At 44.0% G+C, this 15205-nt stretch overlaps 1 protein-coding gene across 3 annotated transcripts in view; it reads right to left on the bottom strand.

Moving 5' to 3' along the window:
• Window positions 1-15205, bottom strand: part of MLLT6 (MLLT6, PHD finger containing) — a 182544-nt gene that overhangs the window by 119284 nt on the left and 48055 nt on the right. For all 3 annotated transcript variants that reach the window (XM_040329957.1, XM_040329956.1, XM_040329958.1), the window contains exons 3-5: window positions 14425-14479; window positions 7493-7602; window positions 7315-7418 (exon numbers count right to left, since the gene is read on the bottom strand). In XM_040329957.1, coding sequence (XP_040185891.1) covers window positions 7315-7418; window positions 7493-7602; window positions 14425-14479 — 269 coding nt within the window. The remainder of the gene's footprint in view (window positions 1-7314; window positions 7419-7492; window positions 7603-14424; window positions 14480-15205) is intronic.

Below are 15205 nucleotides of genomic sequence, written 5' to 3'. Positions count from 1 at the left end.
GAACATCCCACTCCCAACAACCGCTTTCCTATTGGTCAATTGTAAAGTATATCCAGTCTTCACTCAAGTCCTCCTTGACCATGCAAATGAGGACTTGAAATTGTCAACAGGGATTGGTCCAATAGCTTGGATAGAAAGACTTGTGTATTGAGACAGAAGCCCCAGGGGGTAATCAATGTACACAATAACCCGGACTACTTAATTACTACCTCTGAGAGGTTACATTGCTTTAGACAATAGAATGCTAATTCAATACAGCTGACAGGAGGCTTCTGACCTTTAGAACAATAAACACATACATCTTCACACATACATTCTAGATTCAATTAACCTTCAATCCATAGTTTTTTAGCCAGACGGAGTGTCTCCGACACCCGCTCTTAGCCTGCAGAGCACAATAAAAGGTATTTCTCTAGCTGGTTCCACTTAGCATTTCAATAGCCGGTGTCCTTGCATTGAATGTCCCTCTCCTGTGTAACAGATGTCAAGTAGAAACACTTTAATATCTTAAGATCCATGACACTTATATACCAATGATATAGTATTCATCAAGCCCCCCCCCCCCTCCACCACCTGGCAATCATGCTTTTTAGACCCTCGAGCATCTCAAAGGGCCCAATCTTTTGAAGACTCTTCTAGTATCTAGATAGCTGAGAAGGCATCTCCAGATATCCAAAATTGGATGTTCTCTTCCTAATAGGATGTTAAGATAAAGGAATAAGAACTGGGCAAATGGGGCTGCATTTCATCAGCCTCAGGACTTGAATGCAAAAGCAAAGGGTGGGAAGGCTCAAGAACTGAAGAGTCAGAGTTTGGTAGGAGTTTGCATCTTTTCTTGTATATGGGAAAAAAAACTCTGGCTTGAGCTGTGTTCAGGACCATGCCCAGGTACTCCAAGGGATAAGTTGGTTCCAACACAGACCCGACACAGACTTATGAAAGTTCAGAATCCAAGTGAGCCTCTTTAAGGTTGGAATTGTTCTTGCCATGTTGTCTGTCAAGAGTTGTGCGGACTCTTCTCTCAGCAGGAGATCATCCAAGTAATCTACAATGGGAATTCTCAATACATTTTTACCAAGGAATGACACTAACTAGAACCATTGGTGAACAAGAGAGTGCTGAAGACAGGCCACAAGGCAGGGCAACAAAATTAACATTTTGAGGACCCACAGCAAGTGAGGACACAGGAGATTCAGCTGTGTCCTCAATGTGTACAGAGACCAGTAACTCTCTAAAGAAGGGAGACAAATAAATTTATGTGGAATTTTGGCAATGAATAAAGACATACAGAGCCTTGAGAACGGGATGTGGCAAACTGTCTGCTTTGGTTCCAGTACTGTGAAAAGGTTAGATAAAAATCCCTAAAACCATACCACCAGGGAAACTGGGGCGATAACCCTCTGCTGCTGGATACTAGCAAGGGCTGTAGGGAGGCCTGCTAATCTGTACAGTGACAGAAGAACATTGATAAAGACTTTATTCTTTGAGAGGCTGAGAATAGAACTCTGCTTTGTAGCCCTTGGAAACCACCTCCTGCCGAGACATCTGAAATGGTGCTTAGCCTGCTGTCCACCCTAAAATGGGACATCTCTTCATGCTAAAAGTGACCTGCCTAAAGGTTAAGGGAATTTTGGGACTCTGGGTTAGCGGATGAACTTGGCTCCTGGCTTATGCCTTATGCAAGTAAGCTTGAGAATAACAAGAGTAATGCCGCGTACACACGGTTGGAATTTCCGACAACAAATGTTCAATGTGAGCTTTTGGTCGGACATTTGCTGTCGGAATTTCTGACAAGAAAAATTTGAGAGCTGGTTCTTAAAAATTTTCCGACAGTAAAAGTTCTTGTCAGAAATTCTGATTGTCTGTATGCAATTCCGACACACAAAAATCCTACGCATGCTCGGAATCATTGAACTTCATTTTTATCGGCTCGTCGTAGTGTTGCACGCCACCGCGTTGTTGACATTCGGAATTTCCAACAACATTTGTGTGACCGTGTTTATGCAAGACAAGTTTTAGCCAAAATTCAGTCTGAAAAAAATCTATGGTTTTGTTGTCGAAATTTCCAATCGTGTGTACGCGGCATTAGTCTTTTTTGCCTCCCTGGGAGGTCTAGACTTTTACTGCTGGGGTAGAGAGAATATTTACCCTCAGTGACATCCTTAATGTGTGTGTTTAACACAGCTCTTAAGAGACACGGTCCCTCGAAGAACAAGCAATTAGCGGGAGTTTTGGAAGAAGGCTTTCTGGATATTCGGGTTCCAGAAACAGCAACCAGCAGAGATTTAACACAAAAGTAAGGTCCTAACTCAAAAGAGTGCCCAGGAACACACTACTGCCCTGACCCACCAGCATCTTTCTCAAAGGAAATGCCTCACAGCCAAGGAACGGAATACAAGGTAAGTACTTAAGGCCTGGCTCGCACACCACTAACCAAAACCAGTCCTCCCTTATAGGCTGCAACACTAATGATCGGAAATTCCGACAAGAAAACTGTGGATTTTTTCTGACGGAATGTTGGCTCAAACTTGTGTTGCATACACACGGTCACACAAATCTTGTCGAAAATTCAACGAGCCGAGATCAATGAAGTTGAATAGGTAGTTCGGCTCTTCTGCTTGATTCTGAGCATGCGTGTTTTTTTGCATGTCGAAATTGCATACAGACGAGCGGATTTTTCGATAGGAACTTTTTCCGTCGGAAAAGTAGAGAACCTGCTCTCAATCTTTTGTTGGCGGAAATTCCGACAGCAAAAGTCCGATGGAGCATAAACACAGTAGGAATTTCCGACCAAAAGCTCACATCGGACTTTTGTCGGAATTTCCGATCATGTGTACGGGGCATAAGAGACACAGTTGGTGGCAGGAACACAACAAAGGTCACTTAAAAGGGGTAAGGAGGGGGGCTATGACTCACAAGCTACAGTGCATTGAAAAAGTATTCACACCCCTTGAAAATTTTCACTTTTGTCAAGTTACAACCAAAAACGTAAATGTATTTTATTGGGATTTTATGTGATAAATCAACACAAAGTGGCACATAATTGTGAAGTGGAAGGAAAATGGTTTTTAAAATGTATTACAAATAAATACCTGCAAAGTGTGATGTGCATTTGTATTCAGCCGCCCAATACTTTGTAGAACTACCTTTGGCTGCATTCCTTTGCAAAATAGCTCAAGCTCTGTCAGATTGGATTGAGAACATCTGTGAACAGCAATTTTCAAGTCTTGCCGCAGATACTCAATTGGATTTAGGTCTGGACTTTCTAACACATGAATATGCTTTGATCTAAACCATTCCATTGTAGCTCTGGCTGTATGTTTAGTCGTTGGCCTGCTGGAACGTGAACCTCCACCCCAGTCTCAAGTATTTTGCAGACTCTCAGGCCCTGTACACACGATCGGACAAAACCGATGAAAACGGACTGAAGTTCAGTTTCATCGGTCCAAACCGACCGTGTGGGGGCCCTATCGGTCCGTTATCCTTCGGTTGAAAAATTTAGAACTTGCTTTAAAATTGAACCGATCGACGCCTAACCGATCGGTCAAAACCGACGGTTAGTACGCAAAAGCATCGGTTCAAAACCCGCGCATGCTCAGAATCAAGTCGACGCAAGCTTGGAAGCATTGAACTTCATTTTTTTCAGCACGTCGTTGTGTTTTACGTCACCGCGTTGGACTCGATCGGTTTTTAAACTGATGGTGTGTAGGCACATCAGACCATCAGTCAGCTTCATCGGTTAACCGATGAGAACGGTCCTTCGGACCGTTCTCATCGGATGGACCGACCGCGTGTACAGGGCCTAACAGGTTTTTTAAGATTGCCCTGTATTTCGCTCCATTCATCTTCCCATCAACTCTGACTAGCTTCCCTCTCCCTGCTGAAGAAAAGCATCCCCACAACATGATGCTGCCACCACCATGTTTCACAGTTGGGATGGTGGGTTCAGGGTGATGTGCAGTGTTAGTTTTCCACCACACATAGCGTTTTACTTTTAGGCCAAACAGTTAAATTTTTGGTCTAATCTGACCAGAGCACCTTCTTCCACGTGTTTGCCGTGTCCCCTACATGGCTTCTCGCAAACAGGACTTCTTGTGGCTTTTTTTCCCCCCAACAATGGCTGTGGACAGATTCTCCCACCTGAGCTGTGGATCTTTGCAGCTTCTCCAGATTTACAATGGGCCTCTTGGCTGCTTTGATTAATGCTCTCCTTGCCCGACCTGTTAGTTTAGGTGGACGGCCATGTATTGGTAGGCTTGCAGTTGCCATTATCTTTCCATTTTCAGAATACTCTTTCCATTTTCAGATGATGGATTGAACAGTGCTCTGAGATGTTCAAAACTTGGAATTTTGTTTATAACTTAACCCTGCTTTAAACTTCTCCACAACTTTATCCCTGACCTGTCTGGTATGTTCCTTGGCCTTCATGATGCTGTGCGTTCACCAAGGTTCTCTAACAAACCTCTGAGGGCTTTACTGATCAGCTGCATTTATTCTGAGATTAAACTATACACAGGTGGATGCCATTTAGTAATTAGGTGACTTCTGAAGGCAATAGGTCCCACTAGATTTTAGTTAGGGGTATCAGAGTAAAGGGGGCTGGATACAAAAGGATGCCACACTTCAGATATTTATTTGTAAAACTATTTTGAAAACCATTTATAATTTTTCTTCCACTTCACAATTATGTGTTGCTTTGTGTTGGTCTAGCACATAAAATACATTAACCTTTTTGGATGTAACATGACAAAATGTGGAAAATTCCAAGGGGTATGAATACTTTATCAAGACACTGTATAAATAAAGTTGTAATAGTGAAGTCCATGGTGAATCAATAGTAAATCGTGCACAGTTCTTCAGCTCCCCAAAATTTTCCACCACATGCCCAGTGTTATCTTGAAACAGACTGAAGGCTCACCAGAATATATATGTGTGATGGAACCACTTAGCACCCAGCTTGGGTGCTTCCGTCAAGATATAACTTCCTCCAGTCTGGGCCCAGAAACAGGGTAATATAGCCGAATATGGCATAGCACCCAAGGATCTAGCCAACACTAGCTTAGGTGCTCTGGAACTGGAACTTATTGAACAAAAATACAGGTTTCTATACAATTCAGAAATAGGGGCAGTCCCTGCATGAACTCTAAATCAAATAATACACATTGGGATAAACATCCAACAATGATTAGGTAATGAGGTACAGTTAACATAAGACTAATCCTATCATGTAGGACCCTCCAAGAGGATTAGTTAACAGACAGAAACAATAGGCGACACAATTAACAATGGGAATTCACACCCAGACTTTCCAGCTCCTATATTGGAGTACATAGAACAGAGGCCAATGTGATCGGCTCTTTTAATGAACATGTATAGCTCTGAATCAAACAAACCAGGAATAGTCTTCAGGACAAATACAAGAAAACAGTCCCTCAAAAATGTAACAAAAAATAGAAAAATAGCAATAACATATAACCAGGTGAATTGTGGGCAGAAAGGGTCCCTACAGCCAGCGTCTGTGACAGTGACCCCCCCTCGACCTATGCAAAGGGTACTGGCAAATTCCTCACAATGGGGTATGTTTTATGGCAGAAATGTACTGTTACAGACACTGGCTGCAGGGACCTTTTCTGTCCAACAAAACCTCCGCAGGCATGTTCCACATTATTCCAACTTCCACTTCTTTGGCCCCCGAACCCCAATCAAGGTGAACTGTGGCAGTGGGGCAGACAGACGATAGGAATTTCCTATAGTTTTTTTTCCCCATCGGAAAAAAATAAAACATGTTCTATTTCTAAACACAGACGGAAAAAAAAGTCAGATGGGGCCCACACACGATCGGAATTTCCGATGAAAAAAGTCCATCGGATATGAATTATTATGAGTCAAATGTCCTACTCTTTTACATATATTATAGATATGTTAATTATGATGCCACACAACACTTGATCCTCCACGTACTTTGTTTAACCACTTCCCGCCCGGTCAATAGGAGATTGACGTCCGGGAAGTGGTTGTGAAATCCTGACTGGACGTCTATAGACGTCCTGCAGGATTTAATGCCGGCGCGCGCCCGTGGGGGCGCGGCGAACGGTGATGCGGGGTGTCAGTCTGACACCCTGCATCTCCGATCTTGGTAAAGAGCCTCCAGCGGAGGCTCTTTACCACGTGATCAGCCGTCTCCAATCACGGCTGATCACAATGTAAACAGGAAGAGCCGTTGACCGGCTCTTCCTCACTCGCGTCTGACAGACGTGAGTAGAGGAGAGCCGATCGGTGGCTCTCCTGACAGGGGGGGTTCGCGCTGATTGTTTATCAGCGCAGCCCCCCCTCGGATCCCCACACTGGACCACCAGGGAGTGCCCCCCAGTGCTCAATAGAGCACAAATAGATGAAAAAAAAAATTAAAAAATGTTTTAAATGCAATCTATGCCAATCATGGCCCACAAATGGGCACTGACTGTGCCCAGCAATGCCATCAGAACCACCCCTCAGTGTCACCCAGTGTCCATCAGTGCCACCTCTTAGTGCCCATCTATGCCCAGTGCCCACCTATCAGTGCCCATCTGTGCCACCCATAAGTGCCCATCAGTACCCCAAAGAGTGCCCATCAGTACCCCAAAGAGTGCCCATCAGTACCGCCAAAGAGTGCCCATCAGTACCGCCAAAGAGTGCCCATCAGTACCGCCAAAGAGTGCCCATCAGTACCGCCAAAGAGTGCCCATCAGTACCGCCAAAGAGTGCCCATCAGTACCCCAAAGAGTGCCCATCAGTGCCGCCAAAGAGTGCCCATCAGTGCCGCCAGAGTGCCCATCAGTACCGCCAAAGAGTGCCCATCAGTGCCGCCAAAGAGTGCCCATCAGTGCCGCCAAAGAGTGCCCATCAGTGCCGCCAAAGAGTGCCCATCAGTGCCGCCTATGAGTGCCCATCAGTGCCGCCTATGAGTGCCCATCAGTGCCGCCTATGAGTGCCCATCAGTGCCGCCTATGAGTGCCCATCAGTGCCGCCTATGAGTGCCCATCAGTGCAGCATACCAGCGCCGCCTATCAGTGCCCACCAGTGCCACCTCATCGGTGCCCACCAGACCTCCTTTTTTTAAATATATACAGTATACTTGCCACATGCCAAGATTGAAAAGCATTACATTTGACTCAGTAACAGATATACTCCTTTCTAGACTGTTTAATTTTACCAAAAATCATGCAATATGGGTATACCATCTCCAGTTATAACATTTGTGTCAATATTTTATTTTTTTAGTATACAATTCATATTCAGGGCCAAAGAAATTGACAGTGTAGTTGTACCACCTACCATGTCACGTGAAATGCTTGCCGACAACCATGCCGATTACAGGTCATACAGGCCCCAGAAGCGGCCCTGCTCTCTCGTCCCTGTTCTTCACATATGTAGCATGTCTGTGGGATGAACTACAATCAGACTGAAGGGATCATGGTTACATTTTATAAATAATATTACAATAAAATGTTACCTTATTAAATCGATCATGGGGCACATATTGCAGGACAATAGGCTCCATTGTCAAAACATTGGCAAACTGAACCTCTGGGATGTACAGGGCACATACCACATGTGCCCAACCTAAGAAAGTGTCAAAATCAAAAAGAATATCCTTTACTCATTTACTTCAAATAGCATTTGCTACTATGGAGTAAAAAAAAAAAAAAAAAAAACACAACATACTGTAAATAAGAACACAGAAGATATGCAGAGGCAATTAAAGAATATGTAAAAAAAAAATTTTGTTTTATTTTTTTAAAACAAACATACTTACAGTTTGTTTGGCACAGAGTGGTCCGATCCTCCTCTTCTGGGGTCCCTCAGAAGAGGTTCTGGCTCCTCCTCTTCTCGAGTGGCCTGTCAGAGAAGCGCTCTTCCTTTGGGGCACCCGTGCGGGCATGCTCCCCTGTCCTGCTGCTGCATCCATTGACTCTGATAGCAGGACTCGGCTCCGCCCCCAGCTCCCGCATCATTGGATTTGATTGACAGCAGCGGGAGCCAATGGCTGCGCTGCCATCAATCTTTTCAATCAGGACCCGAGACACCGGCTGGAGCAGGTGTGCTCATCCCCGGCACAGGAATGATCGGGCTCAAATAAGTAAAAGGGGGGCTTTGGGGGGCTGGTACACTACAAGAGGTTTTTCACCTCAATGCAGAGAATGCATTGAAGTGAAAAACCGCGGGGGTTTACAACCCCTTTAACTCTCAATATAACTTACAGTGCTACTGTAACAGGCAAACAGCACAGATGCACACAAAATTAGATAACCTTGGCATGCCATATATAAAATATAAGAAATTCTTCATCAATAGAAGAACCACACACAAATGTTTACCTTTCCAAATCATCTGTTAAAGCGTATGCAATTTTAAGAAATAAAATGTAATAGATTGCATCATACCAGTCATTAGATGTGCATTGGTTTTTGTTTTTTCATGATTTTTGTTGTTTTTATATTCATCTGGTCATAATGACAGTGACACTCTGTTCTAGGGTGACAACACCAACTTTATATTATATATATATATATATATATATATATATATATATATATATATATATATATACACACACACATATACATATATACACACACACAGTACAGACCAAAAGTTTGGACACACCTTCTCATTCAAAGAGTTTTCATTACTATGAAAATTGGAGATTCACACTGAAGGCATCAAAACTATGAATTCACACATGTGGAATTCTACATAACAAATAAGTGTGAAACAACTGAAAATATATTTCATATTCTAGGTTCTTCAAAGTAGCCACCTTTTGCAGCAGACACATCTCTAGAACTGGTAAGAGGAGACTGTGTGAATCAGGCCTTCATGGTAGAATATCTGCTAGGAAACCACTGCTAAAGAAAGGCAACAAGCAGAAGAGACTTGTTTGGGCTAAAGAACACAAGGGCCCAGATTCAGGTAGAATCGCGCAATATTTGCGTGGGCAAAGAGCAAATTTTTTTCTCTGCGCCCACGCAAATATTGCGCTTTGCCCGCGATTCACGGAGCAGTTGCTCCGTAAATTGCGCGGGCAATATGCTAAACAGCCGGGCGCAAGGCTGCCTAATGTAAATGATCCCGCCGGGGGCGGGAATCATTTAAATTAGGCGCGCTCCCGCGCCGAGCGAACAGCGCATGCTCCGTCGGGAAACTTTCCCGACGTGCATTGCGGCAAATGACGTCGCAAGGACGTCATTTGCTTCTAAGTGAACGTGAATGGCGTCCAGCGCCATTCACGGTTCACTTACGTAAACGACGTGAAATTTAAATTTCACGGGCGGGAGGCGCAGCTATACTTTAGCATTGGCTGCGCCTGCTATTAGCAGGAGCAGCCTTATGCTAAAGGCGCCGTACGGAAACTCCGTACCTTGCGTGCGCAGGGCCCGCGCAACTTTTGTGAATCGGTGGTAGTATGCAATTTGCATACTATACGCCGATCACAATGGCCGCGCCCCCTAGCGGCCAACGCAAGAATGCAGCCTGGGATGTGAAGGCATAAGGAGGCTTATGTCTGTCACATCCTAGGCTGCAGTCGGTGTAACGAGGTTCCTGAATCAGGAGCACTCGTTACACCGGAGCAAGTAAGCCCTTGCGCCGCGCAACCTATGGTTGCGCGGGCGCAAGTGCTTCTTGAATCTGGGCCAAGGAATGGACGTTAGACCAGTGGAAATCTGTGCTTTGGTCTGATGAGTCCAAACTTGAGATCTTTGGTTCCAACCCCCGTGTCTTTGTGCGACGCAGAAAAGGTGAACGGATGGACTCTACATGCCTGGTTCCCACCGTGAAGCATGGAGGAGGAGGTGTGATGGTGTGGGGGTGCTTTGCTGGCGACACTGTTGGGGATTTATTCAAAATTGAAGGCATACTGAACCAGCATGGCTACCACAGCATCTTGCAGAGGCATGCTATTCCATCCGGTTTGCGTTTATTTGGACCATCATTTATTTTTCATCAGGACAATGACCCCAAACACACCTCCAGGCTGTGTAAGGGCTATTTGACCAAGAAGGAAAGTGATGGGGTGCTGCGCCAGGTGACTACCTCTTGAAGCTCATCAAGAGAATGCCAAGAGTGTGCCAAGCAGTAATCAAAGCAAAAGGTGGCTACTTTGAAGAACCTAGAATATGAAATATATTTTCAGTTGTTTCACACTATTTTGTTATGTATAATTCCACATGTGTTAATTCATAGTTTTGATGCCTTCAGTGTGAATCTACAATTTTCATAGTCATGAAAATAAAGAAAACTCTTTGAATGAGAAGGTGTGTCCAAACTTTTGGTCTGTACTGTATATGAGAAAGAGCAGCACAAAAAAACACTTTCTCCTCCTCTCTTCTCCACAACATAGGAGAAGGTGTTCTGTAGTCCGCGGAAATAGCTGGGAACTATGCTAACTGATAATAATAATGCACAGACAGAACAACAGGTATTTTTTGCATGCATTGCACATATATAACAACGTCGGGTTGATTTACTAAAGGCAAAAAGACTGTTCACTTTGCACGTGCAGTTGCACTAATTTTCCCCAGAGCTTAGTGAATGTGGTGAAGCTTCACTTTGTAAAGAATACCCAAACAGGCGTAAGAAAAATAAAAAAAATATAGCATTTTTGCTTGCACATGATTGGATGATGGAAATGAACAAAGCTTCACTGCACTAAGCTCTGTGGAAAAGTAGTGCAACAGCACTTGCAAAGTGCACAGTGTATTTGTTTAGTAAATCAACCCCAATGTTTTCAATGGTACTGTATATTTAAAAGACCAAATAGGAGTCATTTAGAGATCTTTATACTTTGGGTTTAAAGTGGTTCTAAAGCCTAAACTTGTTTTTACCTTAACCACTTCAATACCAGGCACTTTCACCCCTGCCGGCCCAGGACAATTTTCAGCTTTCAGTCCTGTCACACTTTGAATGACAATTGCGCCGTCATGCAATACTGTACCCAAACAACATTTTTATAATTTTGTTCCCACAAATAGAGCTTTCTTTTGGCGGTTTTTGTTTCTTGCCAAACAAACTAAAAAATATGAAATCTTTGAAAAAAAAAATGTTTTCTTTGTTTCGGTTATAAAATCTTGTTTTCTTCTTCATTGACGGGCACTGATGAGGCAACGCTGATGGGCACTGATGAGGAGGCACTGATATGTAGAATTGATGGGCACTGATAGAGGGCACTGATGGGCACAAACAGGCGGCACTGATGGGTGGCTGTGATGGGCACTGATAGGCAGTACTGATTGGCATTGACAGGTTGGACTGATGGGCAGCACTGATGAGGCACTGGCAGGTTTTACTGCTGGGCACTGTGATGGACACTGACTAGCACTGAGGTGGGCACTAATTGCCACTGATATGGGCACTTATTGGCACTGTGATGGGCACTGTCATCCGTTTTTTATGGGGCACCAACTGGCAGCTTATGGGCACTTTTTAGTATATGTGGTGGCACATCTGATGGGGCTGTGCTGATAATCGATGTGCTAATTATCAGCACAGACCCGCCTCTGACAGGGAGAGCTGCCGATCGGCTCTCCCTGTCAGTGCGAACCGAGGAATGTAATTTACTGGCACTTCCTGGTTCACGCGATGATCAGCTATGATCAGCTATGTCAGAGGCTTCTTCCCACGATCAGGGATGCGGCGTGTCATTCTTGCTATCGCTGCTCTGCACACCCCCACGGGCATGCGCCAGCGTGTTATCCTGCTGAACTTCATATGATGCCCAGTCAGGATAACTGAACATCCGCCTGCCCGTCAATCTGCTATAGGCTGGGCGGGAAGTGGTTAAAGCATTTTTAAAAAGCATTTCTTAACCTCCCTGGCGGTATGATTCTTTCAGAAAAAAGGTTCTGAAAGCGGTACCATTATTTGCAAGGAAATTTGGCGTTTTATACTGTAGGCCTGTAATTTTTAGGAATAACTCACTTAAATCTGACCAAACAAGAGTCTAATAGGCATCCCGGGTATGACATTTTTTTTAAAAACAAAATTATAAATTATAATATAATAAATAATTATAAATAATTATAACAAATAATAATATAATTCTAATAAAAATTATTCAATAATGTAATCAACTCAAAATCACTGAAATTTGCTCATTTGCAGAATTGTTGCTGTCATTATTTATTTATTTTTATGACGAATTTCCCCACAAATCGCTATCGCTCAATTCTGCAAGTGATTATAATTTATTATCGCTGTTTTCTAGCTGATCTAAAACCATTTTTGACATAAAGGGACACTTTTGGTTGCTATGGACAATCTACAGTTTGCAGGGAGAAAGAACCGTTTTTATTATATAAAAGTACATGTAGGGCACTGGGCAGACCACTAGGGACAAGGGGGGTGTGTATTTTTTACATACAGTACTGTAATCTATAAGATTACAGTATACTGTATGTATAGTGTTTGTTTACCTTTTTGAATTTGGCGCCGATCTCCGCCCCCGTGCGTCGTAACGTCGCAGGGAACGGAGATCGGCGGCACAGGAGGACACTGTGTGAATCGAGCGAGGTCCCGCTCGCTCACACAGCGCGGTGGCATCGCTGGATCCAGGAACAAGGTAAGCCAGCGTGCGCTGCGGGCTCTGCATAGCTACCCCGAGCGTGACTCGGGGTTACCGATTTTAGCACAAAAAATCCACCCCGAGTCACGCTCGGGAATACCGCCAGGAGGGTTAAAGCATGTTTCTAAAAAGCATTTCTTAAAGCATGTTTTGGTATAAGTGTCTCCACCCCCAACCCCAATACTTACCTTAGTCCTCCCTCGATCCAGAGCTTTGTCCATCTACAGTGACTCTCTCTGCTCACTTCCTGGTCTCACAGGCTTTGCTGAGGCAGCTGCTGTCAATTAAAGTCAGTGATGAGGTTTGATAGCACAGAGCGGATAAGGATAAACTATATAATAGGAGGACACACCTATCTATCCAATCAGGTAGGCCCTTGCACTACAAAATTTATGGTAGCTCTAAAGGAGATTGTACAATCAGATTGTATAGTGAAGCCCTCAAAATTTACACTCACCTGCTCACATTTGGTGAGTGGAAATTAGGTTAGGGCGAGTGTGGAGCTGCATCGGAGGGGGGGGGGGGGATTTGCATCAGGTGGGGTTAAAAGGGAGCCGATTCTCCCCCAAGCGATCGGCCAGTAAATTGGGGAAAGGAGAGGAAGAAGAGAGCCGGCCGGATCACAAAGAGAGGGGAACTCCTTTTCTGACACAGCTTTGTATCTGAAACGCTGGCCACTGCCAAACAAAGTCCCGCTTCCTGAATCGGATCCTATGATAGACAGCACAGTGGTCCAATGCCAGGAAATTGAAGTAGTATGACGTCTATCATAGGAGCCGGTCCAGGAGGCAGGACTTTAACAGCGGCCACATTTCAGATAAAAGCGGTGTTACAGCAAGAGTTCATCTGTGTGTTCCGGCCGGCTCTCCTCCCTGTGATCCCTGTGCAGAGATAGGCTGCATTCATAGGCACTGATGAGGCTGCATTCATGGACACCAATGAGGCTGCAATAATAGGCACTGATAGACTGCATTGACTGGCACTGATGAGGCTGCACTGATGGGCACTGATGAAACTGTGCTGATGGACACTGGTAGGCTGCATTGATGAGCACTGATAAACATTGATAGGCTGCATTTATGGGCATTGATGGACAATGATGAGGCTGCACTGATGAGAACTAATGACGTGGCACTGACAAGCACTGATAGGCTGCACTGATAAAGTTGTTGTTAATATTTATTTTTGCAACTTAATTCTGCAGGGTGTGACCCTATGAGGTCAGCTGGTGAATTACTTCCAGTGTCTTAACAGTTTTCATGTCCTAAATCTACATAGCAGGAAGTCATGAACATTTTCTATGGAACAAGCTGGAGGCTGAGGTAATGCCTTATCCTAAAATACAGAAAGCTTTTTTTTTCTGCAACATTAATTGTACATAGAGAAGCTAGAGTTTAGCTTTTAGGGCTGGTGCACGCCACAAAAACGCACTCCAGATCCGTACTGGATGCGTTTCTGCACTCATTTTTAACGCGGTTTTGGTACGTTCTGATGCTTTTTTTCCCCCACTGTACTGGGGTCCGGTGCGTTTTTGACGCATTCCAGTGCATTCCGGTGTGTTTTACTGCATTCCAGTACAGGCCAGTGCAGAAAGAAATGCAGCATGTTCTACTTTTTTTTCTGAGACTGGAAAGCCCTGGAACTGACTGCACTGGTGTGAACTATGCCACTGGGAACCATGCATTTTTGATGCAGAAAAAAACGCACTGGACTGCATGTGGTGTGAACTGGCCCTTTAGCCAGAATGTTTTACTACTACATAATGCTTGCACTCTTTATACGCTGATGGTAGGCCACCATATAAACCTAGTATCTTAACTTACCTCCATTGTCCGTTCTCTTAAGCGCCCCCTCTTTATGTGGGCAAAGATCACATCTCTATAAAGAACAACAAGAAAGAGAATAATACATGTTGTATGCTGGTGTCTCAGTTATCGTTCTCAGTAAGGAAATTGTATTACAAAAATAGAACTAGTATTGACCACTTAAAAAGACAACTGCTGCGCTGTCATTAATCACATCATAAAGTGCATGTAGTGAAATAAAAAATACATCCATAACACATATTGAATGTATCAAAAATGATTACAGTAAACCAATTCATATAATCAATGCCATTATGCAAAAAAGACCATGTGCAAAATTCTAAACACAAAAAACAATATAACATTTCAATATAAAACCCTTAAAGGGGTTGTAAAGGATTTTTTTCCCCCCCTAAATAGCTTCCTTTACCTTAATGCAGTTCTCCTTCACTTACCTCATCCTTCGATTTTTCTTTTAAATGTCCTTATTTCTTCTGAGAAATCCTCACTTCCTGTTCTTCTGTCTGTAACTCCACACAGTAATGCAAGGCTTTCTCCCTGGTGTGGAGAAAGCCTCTTGAGGGGGGAGGGGGGAGCAGGCAAGTCAGGACACTCTCTACTTTGCAGATAGAGAAAGGAGCTGCGTGTTAGTGTGTCCTGACCCTCCTGCTCGCCCCCTCAAGAGGCTTTCTCCACACCAGGAAGAAAGCCTTGCATTACTGTGTGTAGTTACAGACAGAAGAACAGGAAGTGAGGATTTCTCAGAAGAAATAAGGACATTTAAAAGCAAAATCGAAGG

This window comes from Rana temporaria, chromosome 12 (genome assembly GCF_905171775.1).
Source record: "Rana temporaria chromosome 12, aRanTem1.1, whole genome shotgun sequence".
In the NCBI taxonomy this organism is placed as follows: Eukaryota; Metazoa; Chordata; class Amphibia; order Anura; family Ranidae; genus Rana; species Rana temporaria.
Note: the sequence above shows the minus strand (reverse complement) of the source record. Positions and strands in the feature narration are given on the sequence as shown.